Below are 25,122 nucleotides of genomic sequence, written 5' to 3'. Positions count from 1 at the left end.
ACATCCCTGCCCAGCCTGCTGAAAGCCACTGATATGATCCAATCTCTTCAACAAACAGATGAGAAAGTGATAATATAAGAGAACGACTATCTTGGCTTGCATCTCGCCATCTACTGCACCGTGTAAGGCTTCCCAAACTGGTGATGTGATATCTTCTTCTCCTCCCCTTCTGTCTACATGTAGAGACACGTGACCAGTTAGCTAGGCAGAGATGCAGATTAAGATATGTATCCATCTTTGGTGGGCACAATATGCATGTGCATGTGCATGTGTGTGTATGAGTGCATGAAAAATTCAGGACATGGATATCTATCTATCTATCTATCTATCTATCTATCTATCTATCTATCTATCATCATCTATCATCTATCATCTCTCTATGTGTCTATCTACTGTACAGTACTGAAGTGGTTATCTATTTATCCACCATACAGTACTGAAGTTGTTTTCTTTCTATCTATTTATCTATCCACTGTTTACTACTGAAGTGGTTACCATTAGTGCATTTTTACAATACCTTATAACAATGAAAAGAGAGTGACTGGTTAAATAAAAAAGCATCTGAATAGACAAAGCCTTTTGAGAGAACTAACATGAAAGCTTCCTGTCCTAAAGTCCAGTTTCAAGGTCGACCAAGCAACTTCAGAGTCTACATTGAACAACAAATTCTAAATAATCATCTCTTACTCATAGTAAACACAGGCTGCGAAGGAGGCAATGACGCCTTATGCCGCAATAATTTGGGGGATGGGAGGGGTGGGGTAGCACATGGGGCTTGTGAAAGTGAGCCCCGTTCCCCATCACTACTCTTCAGAAGAACTGAAAACAACTAGGCACACACGCACAAGTATCAGGTAGGAAAAAAAAAAAAGACTCACCAAACTCATCGCATATACTCTCGTTTTCTATGAGAGTCGGGTGGTCAAAGGTGTCCCGACAGTACAGGATCTGAGGGTTCCTGCTGACCACTGCAATGCCCCCCAGGGCCAATGCAAACTGGTCCGTTAGAATGGAAGATGGCTTATCCTGGATGCGTTTCAGCATCGAGCGGTACCGGCAGTACTGGGGATAGCTGAGAACTATCACGTTCGTTTCTTCCTCGTCCTCCCCTAGACAAACGAGAAAACACTTCCATTACCCTCTTCCCTCTGACAAAGAACTTTCATGGCCATGGTATAATTTCAATAACCACTTCTGGTTTGGGACTAAAAAGACTGTCATCCTTGTTACAGTCTGGGGGATGCCAGCATCCTCCCAGCCCCACTTCACCCATCCAGCCCCACAGAATACGCTTGGGGCTACCCGCACAGTGGACCTTCTTGTAGAGAAAAGAAAAGAGTAGGCTGGCCCTCTAGACACAGTAAGTAATGGTTGTGTCATCAGCAAGCAGTAGGACCCAAAAACGGTTCTGAAAGAATCTTCATTTTTTGAAGCATTAAAGTCATCATCATCACAGGGAAAGGCATAACTTTGCTGGGCTTCTTTACATTTATTTCTAGTTTGGAATTGCTCTTATATTGGATTATACAGATGATCCTCAACTGAACGATGGTTCCACGTAAGATTCCTTGACTTTATTGTCGTACAAAAGCAACATGCATTCAGTAGAAAGCATACTTTGAATTTTGAATTTTCATCTTTTCCTGGGCTGGAGAGATGCAGTAGGACACTCTACTGTTAAGGCTTGGCAGGGGCAGTGGGTGGCAGCTCCCGGTCAGCCACGAGATCAAGAGGGTGAACACCAGTACTCTACAGTGTGCTGTGTTGCCAGATGATTTTGCCCAACTGTAGGCTACGGCAAATGTTACAAGCACGTTTAAGGTAGGCTAGGAAAGCTATGTGTTCAGTAGGTTAGGTGTATTCAATGCCTTTTTGACTTGATATTTTCAGCTTACAATTGGTTTGTTGGGATGTAACCCCATAGAAAGTCGACAAGCATCTGTAGAATCTTTTCAGTGCTTGGAGCTTCTGAAAATGTCATCTGGGCCCAAAGATGTCCAATGGGTCTAAAATGCATCACCATCTGCTCTGGGGTCAGCAGTGCTGTTTAGCAGCTATTTCCTGTTCTCCTTTTGGGCCTGTGGAAAGCCTGTGTGCCTCACTCTCTTGGAGGCCAGCGGCCTTGTGACTTTCCTTGGCCAATGAAATATGACAGAAGTGGGTGGTTGCTTTAAGATCCAGTGTGCCACTGACCACAATCTCTCTTTGTCTTTGCTGTGACCATCTATAATGTCCCAGACAGTGGCAACTCTGCCAGTCTGGGTCTTGGAGTAAAATTAACATGAAGCAGAACCCCTGGTTGATCCAAAAGAGACATATAACATAAGCAGAAAATAAACCTTTGTTGTTCTAAAGCAATGGTGATTTGGGGATCATTTGTTACTGCAGCATGATCTAGCCCCAACTTGATTGATACAACCACCTTCTCCACCCTCCCCATACCCATACCCCCTCTCTTTTAATGTTCGTCAAATCCATCTGGTAACTTGGCACACCTCAGAGAACTATGCTGGGAGGACTCCCTAAGCATCCTTGTGAGAGAGTTCTATCAAAACCACCTTAACTCAGGGGAACACTTCAGCAAATTTAGCGAAGCTTCCTCTTACAATTATCTTAATGCTTATTTATACCTCACTTTATTTTGTGCTTATTTGTAAACACCAGATTCTGCATGGATGAAGCCTTCCTTCATCTTAAGCTTGAGAAATGGCAAACACCGTGCTTTGGTGGCCTCCACCTGTACAACATCACGCTGAATTTAGGCTCCATGACCCAGTTTGCCATCACTCCACAACCACCCCATCAGAGCGGTTGTAAGCAATTCCCAGACATGTCACTTGCTTCTCCAAAGGGAAAACACTCAATATTTCAAGCCCTTACCATGCTGCAGGGAATTGCACTAGACAGTTGTTAAGGATACCGACATTATCATGGCCATCTGGTAACCAGTGGGAGATGAATGAGCAAGGACGGAACATAATGATGGAACATAACCAGTACCAATGGAAGGTGTGCATGTGACCTTTTCAGATAGGAGGCCAATACCCAGATGTATTTCTAATTATGTTCACTTAGTTCCTCAGGCTGGCGGCTTTTCCACGGATGGAGATGTTTAGCTGCTTACAAGATGACATCTTTTAACAGTGTACACGTCTTCAACTCCTGCCTGGTCTGTGTATAGCTGCTTTGTCAGCTGGCACACTTAATTAAAAGGAAATATGTTTACCTTGAAGGCAAGTCCCCCAGTGCAAACTAGTTTTGAGATGCTGATATATGTCCCAAGACATGCCCATCTGAGATTTTTACAGCAGACCAAGACGCTAAGTTCAAACTCTGGGTTCAAAACTGTGCTTTTTATACAGCTAAAGCACAAAAAGTTTTAATGAAAATATTCAAATGCGGTCAGTTCTCCAGAGTTTTTAAGTGCTATTTCAAGAAGCAGCCCCCAACATGTCAATTGTATTATTACACTTGATTTGTATGATACTCGATTTGTCTAAGACATTGTTAATGAGAGAGAGGCATATAACCATGAAGTGCCAGGACTACCCCTCATAGCAAGTTCATAGCACTTAATACCATCTCCCATACATAGTAAATACGGTGCTTGTAAATACCTGTTGATTCCAAAATTCTATCTTGGTTGTGCAATTAGCTTTCTATGATGGGGGTAAAGGTGCATCAATTTCTCCAAGTATTCTTGAAATAAAATGGAGAAAAATGTGTGCGCTCTCAGGTTGAAGGAGTATGAATGAACAGTTGCTTCAGAGTAAGTTTCATGGAAGATGTCACCTGGACTCTTGGGACCACTTCACTTCCTTCATATCCCTTCATTCTCCTTTTGTTTTTTTCTCTAACCATTTTTCATGATGGTGCCATCTCTAACTGCTTCCCAATTCTCTGTTCTGGATGGAGTCGGCTCCCTGGCAATCTTCTGTGCCTAGAAATGACCTCTTTTTTTTTCTCTCCACCTTATCCTAGTTCAAAACATTTAGATCACGCAGTACCCAGAACACTAGCCAAGTCATGAATCCTTCTCTTTCTGTTGGAAGAAAAAGAGCAAGTTCCCCCTACTCTCAACTCCTACAACTGTCCGTGCATTCTGGAGACAGTGTTGCTAATAGTGATCCTGGGACTGTCTGCATCAGAATCAGATACTGTGCCATCGAGAACCAGTGACTCAGCATCTCTAAGGCTGGGGTCTAGGAATTTACCTTTTGAACAAGCATCCCAAATAGCTCATGCACACTAAACTTTGAAACCAGTAACTCTGAGTTTACTTTTTTGCGAAGACTTAAAGTAAGGTCATTAGTTTGGGTTTTGAAATATATATACATATATATATATATATTTTCAGTTGTCAGAGTTTTAAAAAATTCTTAGTTCTCTCCTAACCCCCCAGTACATAGAACAACGAACCAAATTCTCTTCTCTCTGCCACTTTCTCAGGATTGTTACAGATATCACAGAAGACAGCAAATTTTAAAAGCCCTCTTAACTAAAAATATGAGAAACAGAGAGACTGTTTCCCCATTTAGAAAGCAAGTATTAATGCTATTTCCAGTACTGATAATAAAACACTAAAATTCACAAAGGTTTTTTATATAGTGTTTTCACATCTCCTTTGTTCCTCACAACAATCCTATTAGTGGCATTACTACTTGTTAATATTTCCCAATTTGAGACTATAACCACCCATTCCTTTTCTTTTTTTTTTCTTTAAGAGATGGGCCTCTCTCTGTTCTTCAGGCTGGACTCAAACTCCTGGGCCCAAGCAATCCTCCTACCTCTGCCTCCCGAGTAGCCGGGACTTATAACCCAATCTTTGAACTCCAAGTTTGGTGGACTTTTCATTAGGATAAAATGTCTCAAATAATAATAGTAATAATAATAACAGAGATTTAACTGGTTTACACTATTAGGGACAAGGATGGTGGCCTTTGATCAAGTCAAATATAAGACTTCTGTTTGATGGAAGACTAGAATTCAGCCAGTTGGAAGCCAGAATTCTACTCTCCTTAGGTTAGCTTGTTACTTATTATTTTGGAACACTGCAATTCCCACTGTAATGATTTAACATTATTGATACATCATTCATATACATTAACTTTCTACTTTCTATGCATGTGATAGGAAATAGTCCCAACTCTATGTGTTGCCAGCCTAGAACCCCTACCTTTCATCAACCTCCTTCCACACACTAAGAGGCTACAGGCACAGCTGGGGCTTGGTCTATTGTGGCAATGCTTGGTGGGGCCAAAACGCAAATGATAACTTTGTTGCTTATGAACAGAACCACCCATTTGGACCAGAATTTTGGCATTGTTTGGACAGAGGCAGATTTCCAACCTTGCAATTAGACATCCCCAGAGGAGTTGCCTTTAATATTTACCAAACTGGAGAAAGCCCACGAGACCTCGAGGACTCCCAGGAAATTTTACAAAACATTCTAAGTGAAAAGTAAAAGGGAAAGATACAGAGTCAAAGTGGGACCCAGAAAAGCCAAGGTTGAAGCTAGGTTGAAGTTTCACTGAGTAAAAACATTCTGGGTCCAGGTCTCTTCTTTGTAGTTTATTTTATTGGTGAAAACATTTTTTTTTTCCTCAAGGCAAAATATGGTCAACTTTATCTGAAAGGTGTGTATAACAGAGTATAAAATTTTGAGTTTGGGGAGAGCTTTCCAGATCTAAAATTCTGTGATCCTAAAACTGCCTCCTAAGCCTTTGCATTAAATTAACTTCCTTCTGATACAGCTATAAAAATATTAAAGTGTTCAATGGCTGGCATATTTTATTTTGCCCTAGTACACCAGGAAACAAAGCCAAACAGTCCTTTCAAGAATTATTTAAATTCCTCAGCTACTTCTTTCTTGCTCACGCATTTCATATACACATAAATAAACACTCCTGTGCAAAGTTACCCATGAAACAAGGGCTGCCAATAAATGCTCTGTAAGATATTTTCCCCCTTCCAATTCATAATAGGGAAAGCAGATAAATCTAAGAATGAATAAATTGCACATTTGTTTTGTAAAAGACAAACAAAGTGTTCCTGGAACAAAGATTTTCTTTCAACCACACCCACAGAGAAAAAGAAATCAAATCCCTAGGAGTATTCTTCTAACACACTCTAGTTGGTTATAGCTGGTTGGGTTATATATACATTACTTGATTTCAGTCAACAGAAAATGATCTGTAATAAATTGCTAGTAAGCAAGACTGAAATTTTAAACCATAATTATGATATTCTATTAAAATGTCATCCCATTCCTCAATTTCTCCTATACCAAAAAAAGTGAATGCCTATTTTAAAATGAAACATTCAAAGGGAATAAGAGACCCAACATTACTAAACCTCATTTCAACTTCAATAAAAAGAACTTTGCCTATTAAAAGTTAATACCTAAAGTACACTGCTTGTAATGCTCAACCAAAATGACTCTAATCTTGTGCTTATATCATAATTACACGTTTTGTTAACCTCTCTCAATGTCAATTTTTTACTTATTTATATATTTCAAAGTCCAAAACAGAATTCCACAGAGAAACTGTAATTATAACATGAGACTCCACCCAAGCTTTTCAAACAGTAACTGTATACCATTGCTTTAATCCTCAGAGTTGGGCTGGGGGTGGGGAAGGGGTCAGGGAGAAAGGGTAAGAGCAGGCCTTCATTCTGAATAGCACGTTGCTCAAGTTGTCTTTGTACAAAGAGAGATGCATGAAATAGCAAACACAATGAATTAATGGAGCATTGACTTTCAAATATCTATAATGCTATTTTTTGAAAATAGATAATGGTGGCCAAATGCACGGAGGCTGAAAACATAAATTCCAGAGGAGAAATTTGCTTTTATCTCTTACACAACAATTTAGAAATGTAACTTTCTTTTTCATTCTTGGGGTGAGGGGAGGCTTGTTTCGGAAACATCACACTATTATGCTTACTGAAAACCACTATAATCTACTTCTAACATCAGTAAGTTTTTTAAAAAAAAATTTAAAAAAAAACCTTCGCCCCAGGATTTTATAGAGCCTAGTGGAAAAAATATGCATGTTCCTTCCTGCACCTAATTACCTCAACTGAAAAATCTGCCAAGTATTTTGCCCTTTAGTTCTCTTAATCGTATTAGGGCAAATGCATTTGGATGCCAATAGAAACAAACATTTAAAGATTTTCACTTAAAAGATTCCAAATATGTATGAAGGCTAAGTTTGAGACACAATGTCCCTTGTGCTTCAAAGACAACATACAGTTTTCTTTCTTTTTTTTTTAAAGCAAATATGAATGTGCTCATGTTATAAAACTTGATGTCTAGTTTTGAAACAATTTAAGCAAAATAATGTCAATATGTGAGGTTCTCACAATGATTTATGCTTCCTCCTGTTACTTTATTACATTAGACATTCTTTTCTCAAAGCTTTATACTTTTCACCGTGCTCCTAGCAACCAACCAACGGCAAAGCATCAACTTTATATACCTGGCGCTATTCCAATTCTTACTGCTATTGACAATTATATTGAAGTTTCCATTTAATTGCTGCTCTGTTGTGACACTGAATATTTGTCATAATTAGTCATTTCCTATTTTCTGTCCATGCATTTTTGATTATTACTGAAAATGAAATTTTTATTCCAGAAAACCTAAGCATGAAAATTCTACAGATAAGAGTAGCTACAGCTGTTACTATCATTACCAACATTGTAACATGAAGAAAAAAAAAGAATATAATTTCTCGGAAGGTAATTTTCCTTTCAGTCTAAGTGCTCTTATTCATCTTGTAGTTACTCAATGATTTCCTGTTCTAATTACAGGACATTATACAGAAAGACATTTGTAAAAGGAAAATGCAGCAGAGCATATGACTAAATAGCTTGAATTGGTTGAAAGTGTTTAAAATTCCAAAGTTGTACATCAACTTTATCAATTCGTGGTTACAGCTCTATGTAAATGTGTACTGTGTCCTGCCGTATTTTTCAATCTCTCTTAAGGCAGTAAACTTAGTACCCAAAGTTAGTACACATCAAAGGGGAAAACACATTTGCAGTTAAACTGATGTTGAAGAGTTGGAGTCAGGGAAGATCAGTTTGTGTGTGTGTGTGTGTGTGCGTGTGTGTGTGTGTGTGTGTGTGTCTCTCTTCCTCATCAAAGCTGTTAAATTGGAGGCATGCCAAAACAAGGAGTGGAAAATATTAATAATAAAAATAAATTAAATGCCTGATTAAAAGGGAAAGAGAACAAGATTCCATCCAGAATAGAAATGAAAATGCCACAAACTATTTCATAAAAACAAACTGTGACGTAAATTACACATCAGTATTGCACTGTTGTGGTTATTTTGAGAAATGGTTTGTACTGTAAGTCAGCTGGTGCTGCCCCACCCTTAATGATTTTGTAATTCTCGACACAGTAAGCAAGTGGGGCAGCCCTGAGATTGCTGAGACAGAAAACAGACCTAGCCATACAGAACTGGCAATAAAAAGATAATGTACTTTTAACATAACAGAACAAGGAGATTGGCTTGGCTTTATTAACTAAAAAAAACTACTTTAAATGGTCCCCAGCTTGCCATTTGTTTTGCTAAATGGAAACACAGATCTTCCCAGGATAGGCAACGAAAACATCACTGGAGAACTTAAAAAAAAGTAAATGTGGGAAAAATATATCAGTACATGGATGCAAACAGAACAAAGAATATTTCAAACGCAAAACCAAGGGTTTGAACCAGCTGTTTTCAAAAGCAAATCACTTAAAATGAGGCATACACAAATATAAAAATATGTATCAAAATGTTACTATCAGCTTTTTGCCCTTACTATTGCTTCATTACTCAAGAAAAAAAACATCACAAAGCTAAACTGTAACCAAACACTGCTATCACTCTGAGTAACAAATGAACTCGGTGGGAAGAAAGCCAACTCCACCTCCAAGGTTGTCCCAAAGGGTCACTGAATTCCACGACCAGGAGTCACTTTTTATCTTGAGAATTTTGCAGCTTATTGCCATAGGGTTCATCTTAGCCACATTTAAATTTAAATGTCACACTAGACAGGGATTATGCAACAGGTGAGACTTCGTGGCCAGATTGACATGTAGGTAAAGTTGTTACCACATATGAGGTGTTATTCTATGGGGTCTGACTGACCTTAACTTGCTTCCCTGTCACATGGGTTAACCTTTATGCTATAGTCAGCCATTCACTTCTTTTTTTTTTTTGACACAGAGTTTCGCTCTTGTTGCCCAGGCTGGAGTGCCATAGCATGATCTCAGCTCACTGCAACCTCCACCTCCTGGGTTCAAGCGATTCTCCTACCTCAGCCTCCCCAGTAGCTGGGATTACAGGCATGCGCCACCACGCCCAGCTAATTTTTTTGTATTTTTAGTAGAGACAGGGTTTCTCCATGGTATTCAAGCTGGTCTCGAACTCCCGACCTCAAGTGATCTGCCTACCTCAGCCTCCCAGAGTTCTGGGATTACAGGTGTGAGCCATCGTGCCTGGCCTCCACAATGATTTTTTAACCATGATACCAAAAGCACGTAAGGAAACAACAAACAATAGATAATTGGACTTCATCAAAATTAAAAGCTTTTGTGCATCAAAGGACACTTTCAATAAAGTGAAAAGACAATCTTGGAGAGGGGGAAAATATTTGCAAAGCATATACCTGATAAGGGATTAATAACTAGAATACATAAAGAACTCTTGCAACTCAGTAACAAAAAGACAAACCAATTTAAAAATGGCAAAGGACTTTGATGATTCTCTGAAGAATATATATAAATGGCATCTTAAAAAATGCTCTTCATTAGGGAAATGTAAAGCAAAACCACAGTGAGACACTACTTCACACCCAGTAGGATGACTATTATAAAAATGAAAACAAAAAAATTCCCAAGTGTTGGCAAGGATGTGGAGAAATAGCAACCCCTGTGCATTGTTCGTGGGAATGTAAAATGGTGCAGCCATGATGAAAAAGTATGGGACTTCCTTAAAAAGTTATATACAGAATTGCCATGTGATAATTCCACTCCTAGGTATATACTCCAAAGAATTAAAAACAAGGACTCAAAAAGTTATTTACATACCAACGTTGATTGTAGCATTATCACAAAATAGCCAACAGGTAGAAACAACCCAACAGTTCCTCAATAGATGAACAGATAAACAAAATTTGGTGTGTGTGTGTGTGTGTGTGTATATTTATATATATATATGCATATTTATATATATATGATAAATATTGTGATTCTACTTATATGAGGTATTTAAAAGTGGAATCACAAAACAGCGTGATTCATAGAGACAGAAAATAGAATAGAGGTTGCTAGGTGCAGGGGGTTTAGGAGGGTTGGAAGGAATGGAGAGCTATTGCTTAATGCGTACAAAGTTTTTGTTTGGAATGGTGAAAAAGTTCTGGAAATAGATAGTGGTGTCAGTTACACAATATTGTGAATGTACTTAATGCCACTGAATTGTGCACTTAAAAATGGTTAAAATAATAAATTTTATGTTATATCTATTTCACACAACAATGAGAAAGAGGGGACCATCTGGGAAGGGTTATATTTTCTGTGTAGATGCATGCTTGGTTGCTCTGGGGAGGAAAAGTGGTGTCTCTCCAATCCACAACTAGAATATATCATGAAGGGCACAGAATCAGTGTCCTGATTCTTTGGTATCCCTCCTAGACCTTTGAGAATGCTGACAAACGTAATTGCCTACAGACAGTGTTGCAATAAACATCTGAGCCTTCTTCCAAAGGATAAGAGCAGTCATGTCATTAGTTTACCATAGGCTCTGAACCAATGACACTTCCTAAAAGGCTGAAGGAATCTGGAGAAGGTTATCTGCCCAACATCACTGTAGCCACTGCCTGGCAGGCCTTTTTTAGACAAAGGGTCATGTGGTTAGGCAGTCATCTCATTTTAGTGACTTTAAAAAATAAAATAATCTCTCCACTTGAGGAGTTTGTCCACCATGCTCTAAGTGCTGAGCCACCTCTGCAACTGCACTGACTTCTGGGAGCTAACATCTGTATCAAGAGCATTTTTATAGGTTGCATTGTTTTCCTTCATCTTACCGCAGGGCTTCTGGGGCAGCTCAACAAGGAAAGAAGGGAAAAGGCCTCTTGCCTCTGTCAGTGACTCATCTTAAATCAGTGGTCTTCAAAATGGCGAATCTGTCCTTTGAGAGTACGAGAAGACTTTTTAAAGGGAACCTACATAGGGATGGGACAGATCTTCAACTTAGATATTACTTCACTCCCTAATGATCTGCCCAAGAATGAGCCAGCAATCAGAACAGTCCGTCTCCTTCTTCACCCATCCTCCATCCCTAGTCCTCTTATGAGCACTAAAGAGTCAAATCAAAGTATTGGTTTTGGAGATGCTTCCTTTATTGATCTATCAAGGAACCTCAAGCCATAGGCTTTTGATCGTTCTCTTTTTGCATATGGTTCTGTTCAAGAGGAAGCTTAGCATTAGAAATAGAGTACTTTGGCTTGTGTTATGATGCTCTAAATTCAGAAAAGCCAAACCAATAAAGGTTAACGATGCTGGTCCATTAAAGTGTAGCTGGAAAGCGTGGCAAGGCTACCAGGTTTTTTGACATAAATTGCATAAACCTATGCATAAACATTTTAGATAATTTATTTTAGAACTGTCGTGCTTTATTAAACACAGATCTAAACTTCAGATTTTTATCAAATCATATGTAATATTTCTTCTAATTAATCAACATCTTATTGACTATCATGTTTAACATTTTTTACTTATTAACACAAAATTTATTCAAACACGATTAAAAATGTAGATGTCCACTTAAAACTGGGGAAAGGAATACATGGATTATTTTTTTCAAAAATCTTTTAGAGCAGCATTATTCAATAGAAACATAATGTGAGCCAACTTGTAATTAACACATTGAAAATGTAAACAGAAAACAGGTGAAATTAACTTTAGTAAGCTATTTTATCTAACCCAGTATATCCAAAATATTATTTTAACATGTGATCAATAGAAATGATTACTGGTAGGGCACGGTGGCTCACGCCTGTAATCCCAGCACTTTGGGAGGCTGAGGCGGGTGGATCATGAGGTCAGGAGATCGAGACCATCCTGGCTAACGTGGCGAAACCCCATCTCTACTAAAAATACAAAAAATTAGCCAGGCATGGTGGCACATGCCTGTAGTCCCAGCTACTTGGGAGGCCAAGGCAGGAGAATCACTTAAACCCGGGAGGCAGAGGTTGCGGTGAGACGAGATTGCAGCATTGCACTCCAGCCTGGGCGACAGTGACAGACTAAAAAAAAAAAAAAAAAAAAAGAAAAGAAAAGAGAAAGAAAAAAAGATTACTAGTGACATATTTACATTATTTTTTCATAGTAAGCTCTCAAAATATAGTGTGTATTTTACATTTATAGCATCTCTTGAAGTGGACAAGCCACATTTCAAGGGCTCAGTCATCACAGGTGGCTAGTGGCTACCATATTGAACAGCATAGCTCTCTTTAGAGTGTGTGCCAGAAAAGAAATTTGAAAATCATTGTGTCCTGGGTCCGAAGAGGCACTTGGGAAAAAGGAGGTTGTTCTGTGTACAGGTTCCTTTTGGCCAACTATCTTGTGATAAGATATTCTGAAAGACAGCTAGGAGAGGAGAACAGAACAGGAGGAAAAACCTCACAGCGCCTGTTATTTCATTGTTCTGATACCCCAAACCCCAACAAAGACCCAAAGTTAGCAAGTATAGTTATTTTAGTAGAGATTCTCGCTTGCCACCTTTGGTTTCTGGTGAATAATAAAAATCAATTCAAAGTAAAATAATAATCTCTTAAAAGCTTCAACTATAAGACCTGGTGAGAGCCCTCTCCTCTGGGTTAAACCTGTCCTCTTGCTGTAACCAGCTACAAGTTCACTTGGTGCCATGTCCACAAAATCATCTGCTCTGTTTTCTGTCATGACACCCAATTGTTCAGAATGGGTATTTCTTTCTTTCTTTTTCTAGTGTGCACATTACTAAAAGTAGTTTAACAGCTGAAAGAGATACTTACGAAACCTACTGGAAACTGAAACCACTATTTAATCTCACGGCAAAGCAGTCATATAAAAACTCCAGCACCTTCTAATGTGCTGTCACAGTGCACCATGGAAGAACATCATTGAAAGCTGATGATACAGATATGCTCTATTTTACTTCCTTTTCGTACAGGGTTAGTACTGAGTAAGCTGATGTTAAGACAGGAGGAGGATGGCTCTAGTTTAGTCACCTTTCCCAAAGTACCTACCATCTGCTGAAAATCATTTCTACAGCAAATATCCTCCTTTCCCCAATCTCTAACATCCAAACCTACTTCTCTTTTCTCATAAAAGACAATAAACAAATTGCTCGTGACTAATGTATTAATTCCAGTGATAGTTCTGTGGTTTCATACCATGAGTTACCAGTGCTACAGATCCCTGTTCTGGGTATCTCTTAGATATTTCTTTAAGATTATTTCTGTTTGCAAGGGTTGGCAAACTATGGGCCAAATTCAGCCCAACACCTGTTTTTGTAAATAAAGTTTTATTAAAACATAGTCATGCACATTCATTTACATATTGTCTTTAGCTGCTTTTACACTACAAGGGCACAGTTGTGTGATTACAGAGACCTTATGGTGCACAAATCTAAAATATTTACTATCTGGCTCTGCTAACCCTTGATCTAGAGAATATAGTCTTGCTGCCAGAAATCTGCTATTTTGGATCACAAATATCAGCTTAATTTCTAAGATACAGTTACTCTGTAACACTTGGCTGCATTTACTTGTTCAAGCTGGACTCTCCTATCCAGAATATGGGTTCTTTGAAGGGCAGGAGCTAGGTCTGTAGCATGTTTGAATTTCTAACACCCTGGAAACAAGCTAAGCACATGATAGACTTTTAATTAACGTTGGTTCTTTTTCTGGTTATTCACTGTCCCTCTGTTCTCATCCTACTCCCAGATCCATTACCCAGTCTTTCTTCCTTGCTCTGTGACCCCTGAATGTTGTATCACTGGGCTCCCTCATGGGCTGGCTGGCTTCTGCTTGTTCAGCCAATGGGAGACACCTAACAGATCGCATGTGGGAGAGAGAGAGAAGTTGTCCTATTTCTTCTCTGCCCCATCTCTGCTTCGGCCTGGCAGCTCTGGCCAAGGCCACAGCTCCTCCTTGATGGCAGCTTTCACCAGGTAGCACTATGTCTTCCTCTTGCTTCTTACTAGTGCCCAGATGTCTTCATGGTTCTTTTCACCCTAACCCCATCTCTATAGTCTTCCTTTGGTTCCTTTTGTTGAGTCTTGGGTTCCCAATCTGTAAAATGGACTTAAGAACGGTGACTTCCTGGGAGGTCTTTTAACAGTAGTTAAAAGATGCAAAGTAGTCAGGCTAATGTAGCGCACAGTAAACGCCCTGTAGGTACTTGTCTGATTATTGCTTTGCAAGTTGTTTTCCAAAGTATGCCAAGGAACACTGGTTCCTTAAGAAAGAAGGGAATATGCACCATAGCATGGGAAACACTAAGTTTAACAAAAAGTTACACAAACAGCTTGGAGCCTTTAACATGCTAATGGACATTTTAATGCATAGTGGGGGAAGATGCTGCTTTTTCTGAATTTATTTTACCATGAAATCCTCTCCCATCCGCTTCCTCCCCCTCCCCCACTTTTTTGTCATTCATGGCTCACCTCAACAAGTTAGTGTTTCCCTGATCACATTTTGGGGACATAACACACCCGAATGTTTATTATAGCAATCTCCCTGCTCCCTTCAGCTCTCCTTCTCAGCACACACAGCCAGCTTAACACTGTATAATTACAAATAGTTTATTATGCATGGTATAATCACTCATCTGTATAACACTTCCAAATTTATAAAGCCCTTTCATGTGCTTACATTCATTCAATCCTCCTAGAATCTCTCTTAGGGTCTGTCAAGAATAGTCCCATTTTATACATGAGGACACAGGAAGCTCAATGAGGTGAATGACTTGCTCAAGGTCATCCAGTTAATGGCAGGGGCAAGTTGCCTGGCACTATTTTAAATCTCACACTGTTCTCAACACACCCCAGCTGCCTTGTGCTTGACTCTGAACCTCTGAGAAGAGCCCTGTCAGATTCATGGTATTCCCAGGCACCTCTCAGAGACCCTCCAGTGGGCTGGTGGCTTTGAGAATTCTTGTGATTTTTACGAGACGCAAATTTCTGGTTTCAGATTGTAGTATTAAAGAATCTCTTCCAGTCTTGTGTTCAAAACAATCCCTAAGTGAAGCTTGGTGTTGCCTTATTTGGAAGATAATCTCAAAAACAGATGACCATTGCACAGAACACGCTTCATCAGCATAATTCTTTACTTTTAACCCCTTAGGAAGCACATTTAAGCCTAAGTGAAGCCAATGGTGTTATTATTTCTCTCTATTACTTCTCCTCTTTGGATCCCAGGACAAAGATCCACAACCACCTGATTCTCATCATACACACATAGCTCACACAATTGCACCCACTGTATCATCAAAAAGATAAGATTAAAAATGATAGGATTACATATATGTAATTTAATGTTTTTTAGGACTCTCACAATGCAACCATCACTCCAATGAATTTAGAACATCTTCATCACCCCAAAAGGAAACCTCATACCCATTAACACCCTGGCAACTACTAATCTACTTTCTGTCTATATAGACTTGCCTATTCTGGACATTTCATATAAATGAATTAATATAATATGTGGTTTAAAAAAAGGATTTAACATCAAAATGGTCTTCCATCTATTGACTGGTCAGACACCAAGGGAATACCTTCTGTGGATTAGGAGGTAGCAGGTGGCAAGAGGATAAAGATCAAATGCCACCATCCCTCTTCAAAGAGGGCTGTATAGCCTAGAAAAGGTGATGGGCATGTGAACAGATGTATTAAGTTGGTGCAAAAAGTAATTGCGGTTTTTGCCATTAAACATGATTGCAAAAACCGCAATTACTTTTGCACCAACCTAATACAAATAAGCATTCTGACAAGAGTCACAGCAGAGGCAGAATCTTGGTAGCAAAGAGAGTGAAGAAAGTCTTCGCAGGGAAGAGAAACCCCTCAAGCTAAGTTTTGAAGGATACATAGAAACTCCCCAGGCAGATTAAAATACCATGACTCATTAATCTTTCCAGCGTGTCAGTCATGAACATTCTCTCTCCTCCTTTGGGCAGCCCTAAGGAAGTTATTATGGGCCCCATTTTTCAGATGGGCAAACTGATGCCAAAAAGAGATTAAGTAATTTAACAACAGTCACACAGCTAAGGAGGCCTGGAGAATAGATCTGGGCCTGACCTGTGGGTCTGCCTGCCCCTGCTGCCTCAAAAAGTCAGAAGGAGAGAGGAGAGTCTCCTGTCCCCAGGGCTGTAACTGGTATGAACCAGTGAGGACTCTAGAATTTAGGTGCTGTGTCTGGAATATGGGTTTGGAACTCTGAGAGAACTTTGGTGGCAATGCTGTGGGTTTTTTTTTTTTTGAGATGGAGTCTCGCTCTGTCGCTCAGGCTGGAGTGCAGTGGCGCAATCTCGGCTCACTGCAAGGTCTGCCTCCCGGGTTCACGCCATTCTCCTGCCTCAGCCTCCCGAGTAGCTGGGACTACAGGCGCCCGCCACCACGCCCGGCTAATTCTTTTTGTATTTTTAGTAGAGACGGGGTTTCACCGTGGTCTCGGTCTCCTGACCTCGTGATCCGCCCGCCTCAGCCTCCCAAAGTGCTGGGATTACAGGCATGAGCCACCGCGCCCGGCCATTGCTGTGGGTTTTTGATTAAATCCTGAAGGCAGCGAGGCTCTGTTCATGCGTGGTAGTGATGGGCCTAATCTCCATTCCAGCAAGAGTGGAAGATATATTGGAAGATTGCTGTACCTAAACCTTAGCCTTCATCTTCCCCCTTTTGCTCAGCTGACTGGGGCTCCCCCATCTGCTGCCTCCATATGAGCAAGCTCCACTGGCCCCGGTTCAAGGAAGACCATGTTCAACGTCCAGATGAAGTCTCTTCAAGGGAGAAAGAGACCATGCAAGCAGCATTTGAGGGCAAGATCTCAGGAAGGGTAACCTAAGTCTGATTAACTAGATATGCACGGATAATGTCTATGCTTTCCTCATGCAGTCAGCGAACCTTTATTTGGTTCCTGCTCAGTGCCAAACGCTGTGTTCAGCAGTGGGTTTAGATGGGTGAACATGACAGCACCCGCTCTCAGGGAGCTCCCAGTCCTATCCTCCAATGATGGAGAAAACAGATGAGACTCCAGACAAAGGAGGAGTTGGTGGCTCCCAAAGAAACAGTGGAGCCCAGGGGACGAATCGTTAAAACGTAAAGCACATCCCAGAGCTCAGCACTTTGAAGATGTTTATGTCCCAGCTCTGAAAAAGATGTTCTGTATTTCATCTCTGGGTCTGAGATTTCAAAAGCTATGCTTGGTGCAACAGTAAGAACAGAAGGGGGTTTAAAAAATATAATTTGGATTATGACTGGGTTCATGCAGAAGAAAAATGGATATATCAAGTACATAGTCTACCATTTAAATATTTCCTTTTTCATTTTTTTATTTTCTGGCACTTGGCTTGCCACAACTTCCATGGGGCAAGTGCTTCATATGCAGGTCAGCAGCCGAGATCTCTCTCAATAATGAAAGATATTACTAACATAAAATTTGCCTCAACTGAAATTCAAACCTGATGTGATTTTTTTTTTCCCTCAGGTGGGATGTGGACAGAGAACATCTATATAATAGGTGTTATCATTCAGGAGGCCTAGACTGAACCAATACTTTGCAGCTAAATGTAATTTGCGAAGCACAATTTAACAGCTCCATTTAGCGACTTTTCACAATCAAGATGATTTCAACAGTCTCTGAACGCCAGCCAAGATACCACCAAAGTATACTTAAATACCAGCAAATATTACATGTTATAAAAATTCTATGTTTGTCTCCTCCGATTTAAGAAAATCACTACTCTTTCTTATCCTTTTAAGTCAAAGCCATTGCAATTCTTCAATTCTAAAGGGGAGGAGGAGGAAAGGAAGGGCTTGGATGAGAAAACTGAGGTTTGTATTTCCTAAAATTAATATTCATCTTCCCCTAATTCTTTTTATTGGCTGCTAAGCTTTCAGGTCCTTACTTCAAGCCGAGTGAGACACCCAGCACACCCTTTCCTTGCTCCAGTAACAAATTTTGAAACTTACAGGACTTCCAACAGCAGTTATTTTAAGGATTTAGTCAGAGGCTCACACAAGCAGCCTCTGAAGGAGCCTCAATATGAGGTTCCAGGCAGCCAAGAAAGAGTCTCTGAGATCCACCAGATCCCTCTAATTTGCCCCATCCTGCAAATCAATCTGGTTATTTAAAGTCATCCTTACTCTTTCTGATTGGAGGGCCAGTTTCTAAATTTAAAAGCAACATAATTCATCACCTTGGCGGGGGTTTATTTCTTATCGCAAGTTGGTCCATGTTTTGAAATCTGGAAATAAAATCTCATCTTCTCATGTACAATAAGGAGAACAAAAGCAAGGGGCTTCCAGTGTTAGGTTACCATTTCCCAAGGCCAGCCAAATATCCTCCCACCTTTCTCTAACAGCTTCTAAGGCTTCGGAGCTGGAACAAATATTCTCATGCACAAGTTAGTGGAAGAGATTCTTCCAATCAAATTTCCCACCACATGATATCTTGGGCTAGGACGCTCTTTTATAAGTGTCAATGAGTTATTCCCTCATGGATAACGATGAAGAGACTACTTTTCTTTAGCTGTAAGAAATAATTTTTATCTTTGCTCACACCTTCTTTAAAAGCATTTTTTTAAACTCAGAATATATAAATACATCCTTGTTGTAAAAGACAAAGTAATGACTCCCTTGACCTCGCAAACCCTTATACTTTAATGGAGGCTTATGTTTCCACTTCAACAGAGCCTTCTTGAAAACTGGAGAACAGTTGTTCTTGACATGAAGGAGGCCAAGAAGAAAAGGGAAGAAAACTGGTCCAACAATTCTAGCTTGGTTCTGGGGTGTCTGACTTTTTAAAAAAAAATCACCATGAAATAACAGCCCTCTTAATTCTTCTAGAGTGTAATTTACTTAGCACAGAGGGAAAAACATCCCACCTATCCGATACACTGTGACAACTCGGAGCACACGACAAGGATGCACATCTGTGAAGACAGCCAGCTCTAATCTAACCCCAAGTCTCCAACTCTATACTGCTTCTTCCAACACGTGGAGAAGTGAGAATGATTACATTTTGTTCAAAGTGTCTCATTACATTGATTTAAATAAGATTTCCAAACCCGCAAAAAGAAAAACAGCTTAAAATGCCATTTGTCTTATACAAGACTCTATAAAAAGGCAGGTAGTGAAACCCTGCAGAAACCCAGGTTGGTGGGGACCAAAGTCTCTCCCACCATGGACGTCTGACAGGAGGATAATGGAGTTTAGTAACACCCAGGTGAGGTGTTTCTTTTCTGCTTAATATATCCTTGGATGACCAACATAATGTAACAGACAGGTGTTAAGAGACCTGCACTGAGGAACAGACATTGTGGGTTTTGAGATCATAAACTTGAGGAACTTGTTCCATCTCTGAGAAGATCTCACACACCTGAACAGGTAAGATAAGGTCCAGTTTGCAAACTGCCAAGCACACTTCCTGATGTTTATTAACACCACAGTCATTATGACATTTAATGCCAAACTACAGGGAAAAAAAAGATAAAAACCTCAGGCCAGGCGTGGTGACTCAGGCCTGTAATCCCAGCACTTTGGGAGGCTAAGGCGGGTGGACCACTTGAGGTCAGGAGTTTGAGACCAGCCTGGCCAACATAGCAAAACCCCGTCTCTACTAAAATTATAAAAATTAATCGGGTGTGGTGGCATGCTCCTGTAATCCCAGCTACTTGGGAGGGTGAGGCAGGAGAATCGCTTGAACCTGGGAAGCAGAGATTGTGGTGAGTCGAAATTGCGCCACTGTACTCCAGCCTGGGCGACAGAGCAAGACCCTGTCTCCAAACAAACAAACAAACAAAACTCAGCCTACCCACCAAGAGTGTTCAGTTATTGCACTGTCCTGCTAGAATACAGCTGCCTTTGATTGAACATGCACTACAGACAGGCAAGCGCTAAGCCCTTAATGTGTATTTAATCACTGTAGCAACCCTATGAGAGATAAGTTTACTGCTTCCATTTTATAGATGAGGAAATTGAGGCTTAGAGAGATTAAGCAACCTGTTCAAGGTGACTCTGGAACCCAGGTCTGTCTGATTCCAAAGCCCACAGTCATAGCCACTGCTTATAAGTTCTGAGAGAGGCCTGTGCCCAGATGAACCGATGACACAAAGGCAGATACCACGGAAGCAGCACTAAGAACAGATGCAAGGCAGTGGAGGTGCCCAGAGGAGCAACCTACTGGGTGAGTGATGATATTTGGGATACTGGCGTCCTAGGAGACAGGCCAGTAGTCACTGTCCTGGGAAACCATGATCCTCTCCATTCCCGTTCAGGGTCAGCACAAAACCTGTGATATTGGAGGAGGCAGAAGGGGGCCCATTCTGGGTTTGCCATTCTAGTTCCTTCACCACCGGCTAAGTGGAGGCAGATATTTACTGAGCACAGCAACACTTACTATTATTGTAAGAGAGGGCTTTGGAACCAGGAAGCTCGATGAATTTATGAGATCAGCAGCTATTTTTCCAAGATGGTTATAATACAATTCATTTCATTTGCAACTGGTTTAACGTGAAACATCGTTTAAGAGAGACAAATAAACAACAATTCACATTTGCTAGGCTTCTCTCCTCCCCACCCCTCCCAGTTGTTCCACAGGAAATTTTTTATTGATTAAAGTACAATTACATTACGATTGGGAAAAATCAGCCCCAGAATAAATCGCTTTAAGAAGAAATGAAGGCGATGCCTTATGAAGAGGCAGCATAAGGAGGAGAAATATGAAGCAGGCACTGGATTTGTAACCATGGGCAAAGAAGGGCTTCATTCTCTGGCTCTGTAAAATGACGGGGTCACTGTCTTCTAGGGAGGATGTGACCAGGTAAAGACAGCACTGCCTCTGGCTTCCACTAGCCTCTAGGCACTTTGCCCTCCTGAGCCCCTTCCTCCATAGGAAGATTAAAAGTCACATTTTAATACTACATTGGTATACAGATAAATATATAAATAATGTATTAAAACATATTTTTCTTTCTTTTTTTTGAGATGGAGTCTCGCTCTTTTGGCCCAAGCTGGAGTGCAATGGCACGATCCTGGCTCACAGCAACCCCTGCCTTCCGGGTTCAAGTGATTCTCCTGCCTCAGCCGCCTGAGTAACTGGGATTACAGGCATGTGCCACCATGTCCGGCTAATTTTTTGTATTTTCAGTAGAAACGGGGTTTCTCCATGTTAGCCAGGCTGGTCTCGAGCTCCTGACCTCAGGTGATACGCCTACCTCGGCCTCCCAAAGTGCTGGGATTACAGGTGTGAGCCACCGTGCTCAGCCTAAAACATATTTTTCGACTGAAAAGGTCATCGTGTTTTCTTCTCATTTTAAAAGGACTAAAGGCATTTTTGTGGGTCCTTAAAAGTATTGTGGGCCCTAATCACTGTGGTTGCTTTGGCTACTGTTTGTGCCAGACCTGGATAGAGGGTAGACCCCTGGTTTGCTAAGGACTTGGAGCCGGGGAAGGACATTTGGAAGGGGTGGATCCTGGCAGGGGTGTTCTGCAAAAGGAGCCTCCATGTGGGAGAAGCCTGGAGAAAAGACCTCCAATTGGGAACCAGTTGAAGAGTCATGGGGAGAAGTGTTGGCTGGGAGTGATGATGTTAGGGTTTGCATGGAGTGTGGATGTAAACCAAGCCCTCCTCCAGTTCTCCCATCGACTCTGTGAAATCCTTCCTATGATCTACATGGCTCCCCAGGAACACGGAATTTTAAAAATAAAAACAAGATTGGATTCCATGATGTCTAAAGTCTCTGTTCTTGCTCTAATATTAGACTTTTCTTCTTTGTCACAAGTATTTAAATAACTGTTCCACAATGCCAAAAGTTGCTCCCTCTCCCAGAGGAAACTCACTAATGTAGGACCTAAGAAAGGACTTTGAGGAACTCGGATGGCTTGCAAGAATGCATCACTGTCCAGTGCCACAGAGGTTTGGGTGCAGCACCTCCCACCGGCAGGCCACGTGTACTCGGGTCTCCCGTGGAATTCTCCCGATGAGCTTTATGTCATGGCTGGCTGCATTTCACACTCAGTACCTTTGGAAGTTTCTGTCCCACAGGTATCTCAAAATAATAAGAGCTATTTATGACAAACCCACAGCCAATATCATACTGAATGGACAAAAACTGGAAGCATTCCTTTTGAAAACTGGCACAAGACAGGGATGCCCCCTCTCACCACTCCTATTCAACATAGTGTTGGAAGTTCTGGCCAGGAAAATCAGGCAGGAGAAAGAAAGAAAGGGTTTTCAGTTAGGAAAAGAGGAAGTCAAATTGTCCCTGTTTGCAGATGACATGATTGTATATTTAGAAAACCCCATCGTCTCAGCCCAAAATCCCCTTAAGCTGATAAGCAACTTCAGCAAAGTCTCAGGATACAAAATCAATGTGCAAAAATCACAAGCATTCTTATACACCAATAACAGACAAACAGAGAGCCAAATCATGAGTGAACTCCCATTCACAATTGCTTCAAAGAGAATAAAATACCTAGGAATCTAACTTACAAGGGATGTGAAGGACCTCTTCAAGGAGAACTACAAGTCACTGCTCAACGAAATAAAAGAGGACACAAACAAATGGAAGAACATTCCATGCTCATGGGTAGGAAGAATCAATATTGTGAAAATGGCCATACTGCCCAAAGTAATTTATAGATTCAATGCCATCCCCATCAAGCTACCAATGACCTTTTTCACAGAATTGGAAAAAACTACTTTAAAGTTCATATGGAAACAAAAAAGAGCCCACATTGCCAAGTCAATTCTAAGCCAAAAGGACAAAGCTGGAGGCATCACGCTACCTGACTTCAAACTATACTACAAGGCTACAGTAACCAAAACAGCATGGTACTGGTACCACAACAGAGACATAGACCAATGGAACAGAACAGAGCCCTCAGAAATAATACCACACATCTACAACCATCTGATCTTTGACAAACCTGACAAACACAAGAAATGGGGAAAGGATTCCCTATTTAATAAATGGTGCCGGGAAAATTGACTAGCCATAAGTAGAAAGCTGAAACTGGATCCCTTCCTTACACCTTATACAAAAATTAATTCAAGATGGATTAAGCACTTAAATGTTAGACCTAAAACCATAAAAACCCTAGAGGAAAACCTAGGCAATACCATTCAGGACACAGGCATGGGCAAGGACTTCACGTCTAAAACACCAAAAGCCATGGCAACAAAAGCCAAAATTGACAAATGGGATCTAATTAAACTAAAGAGCTTCTGCACAGCAAAAGAAACTACCATCAGAGTGAACAGGCAACCTACAGAATGGGAGAAAATTTTTGCAACCTACTCATCTGACAAAGGGCTAATATCCAGAATCTACAAAGAACTCAAACAAATTTACAAGGAAAAAAACAAATAACCCCATCAAAAAGTGGGCAAAGGATACGAACAGACACTTCTCAAAAGAAGACATTTCTGTAGCCAACAGACACATGAAAAAATGCTCATCATCACCGGCCATCAGAGAAATGAAAATCAAAACCACAATGAGATACCATCTCATACCAGTTAGAACGGCTATCATTAAAAAGTCAGGAAACAACAGGTGCTGGAGAGGATGTGGAGAAATAGGAAGACTTTTACACTGTTGGTGGGGCTGTAAACTAGTTCAACCATTGTGGAAGACAGTGTGGCAATTCCTCAAGAATCTAGAACTAGAAATACCATTTGACCCAGCCATCCCATTACTGGGTACATACCCAAAGGATTATAAATCATGCTGCTATAAAGACACATGCACACGTATGTTTATTGCAGCACTATTCACAACAGCAAAGACTTGGAACCAACCCAAATGTCCATCAATGATAGACAGGATTAAGAAAATGTGGCACATATACACCATGGAATACTATGCAGCCATAAAAAAGGATGAGTTCATGTCCTTTGTAGGGACATGGATGAAGCTGGAAACCATCATTCTCAGCAAACTATCGCAAAGACAAAAAACTAAACACCGCATGTTCTCACTCATAGGTAGGAATTGAACAATGACAACACTTGGACACAGGAAGGGGAACATGACACACTGGGGCCTGTTGTGGGGTGAGGGGAGGGGAGAGGGATAGCATTAGGAGATATACCTAATGTAAATGACGAGTTAATGGGTGCAGCACACCAACATGGCACATGTATACATATGTAACAAACCTGCAGGTTGTGCACATGTACCCTAGAACTTAAAGTATAATAAAAAAAAAAGAAAGAAAGTTTCTCTCCCACAGACGCAAATGAATTTGGATAACTCAAAATGGAACTGTGAATTGCTACATAATTTAAGATTCTGTGTGGCAGAGAGTCACTTATTCTGCAGTTCAACATTTGTAAATCTTGCAAATACGTCTATTGGGTGTTGATGCTCCAAACCACCTTCCACTGACTCAATGAACATTCTCCTGCTGGCAGAGTTTCAGCGGCACCACCATCTTTGCCCGCTCACCAGGGTTAAGCACTGTTTGAGAATTTTATTCCTTTTCCCCATCAGTATGTACCAATTCGATGTTTCAACAGCATACACTCTAAAAAGCAATCCATCTGCTTTTTTCCATTGGTACTATCCAAACACCAATTTCCTGAGCCTTGGCATTGTGCTTCATTAGGGAGCAAATATACACAGTCATTTAGGCTTCCACGTGTCTATGAAATATCCCACTTTACCTTCCAAACTGGCAGTTAAAGCCATTTACTCTGGAGCTGGATTATCCAATAGAATAGCTTCTATTACACGTTGTTGCAAAAGTAACTGCAGTTTTTGCCATTATAGCTGCATGCGGCAATATAAAGTTAAATTAATTAAAATAAAATAGGCCGGGCACGGTGGCTCACGCCTGTAATCCCAGCACTTTGGGAGGC

General features: G+C 40.6%; 1 protein-coding gene across 3 annotated transcripts in view; it reads right to left on the bottom strand.

Moving 5' to 3' along the window:
- The window catches only part of ARID5B (AT-rich interaction domain 5B), a 195,221-nt gene that overhangs the window by 96,703 nt on the left and 73,396 nt on the right, over nt 1-25,122 (bottom strand). For 2 of the 3 annotated variants that reach the window (XM_032138093.2, XM_032138076.2), the window contains one exon: nt 879-1,109. The exons of the other annotated variant lie outside the window; for it this stretch is intronic. In XM_032138093.2, the coding sequence (XP_031993984.1) occupies nt 879-1,109 (231 nt within the window). The remainder of the gene's footprint in view (nt 1-878; nt 1,110-25,122) is intronic. 3 annotated transcript variants of the gene reach the window in all.

This window comes from Hylobates moloch, unplaced genomic scaffold (assembly GCF_009828535.3).
Source record: "Hylobates moloch isolate HMO894 unplaced genomic scaffold, HMol_V3 SCAFFOLD_3, whole genome shotgun sequence".
In the NCBI taxonomy this organism is placed as follows: Eukaryota; Metazoa; Chordata; class Mammalia; order Primates; family Hylobatidae; genus Hylobates; species Hylobates moloch.
Note: the sequence above shows the minus strand (reverse complement) of the source record. Positions and strands in the feature narration are given on the sequence as shown.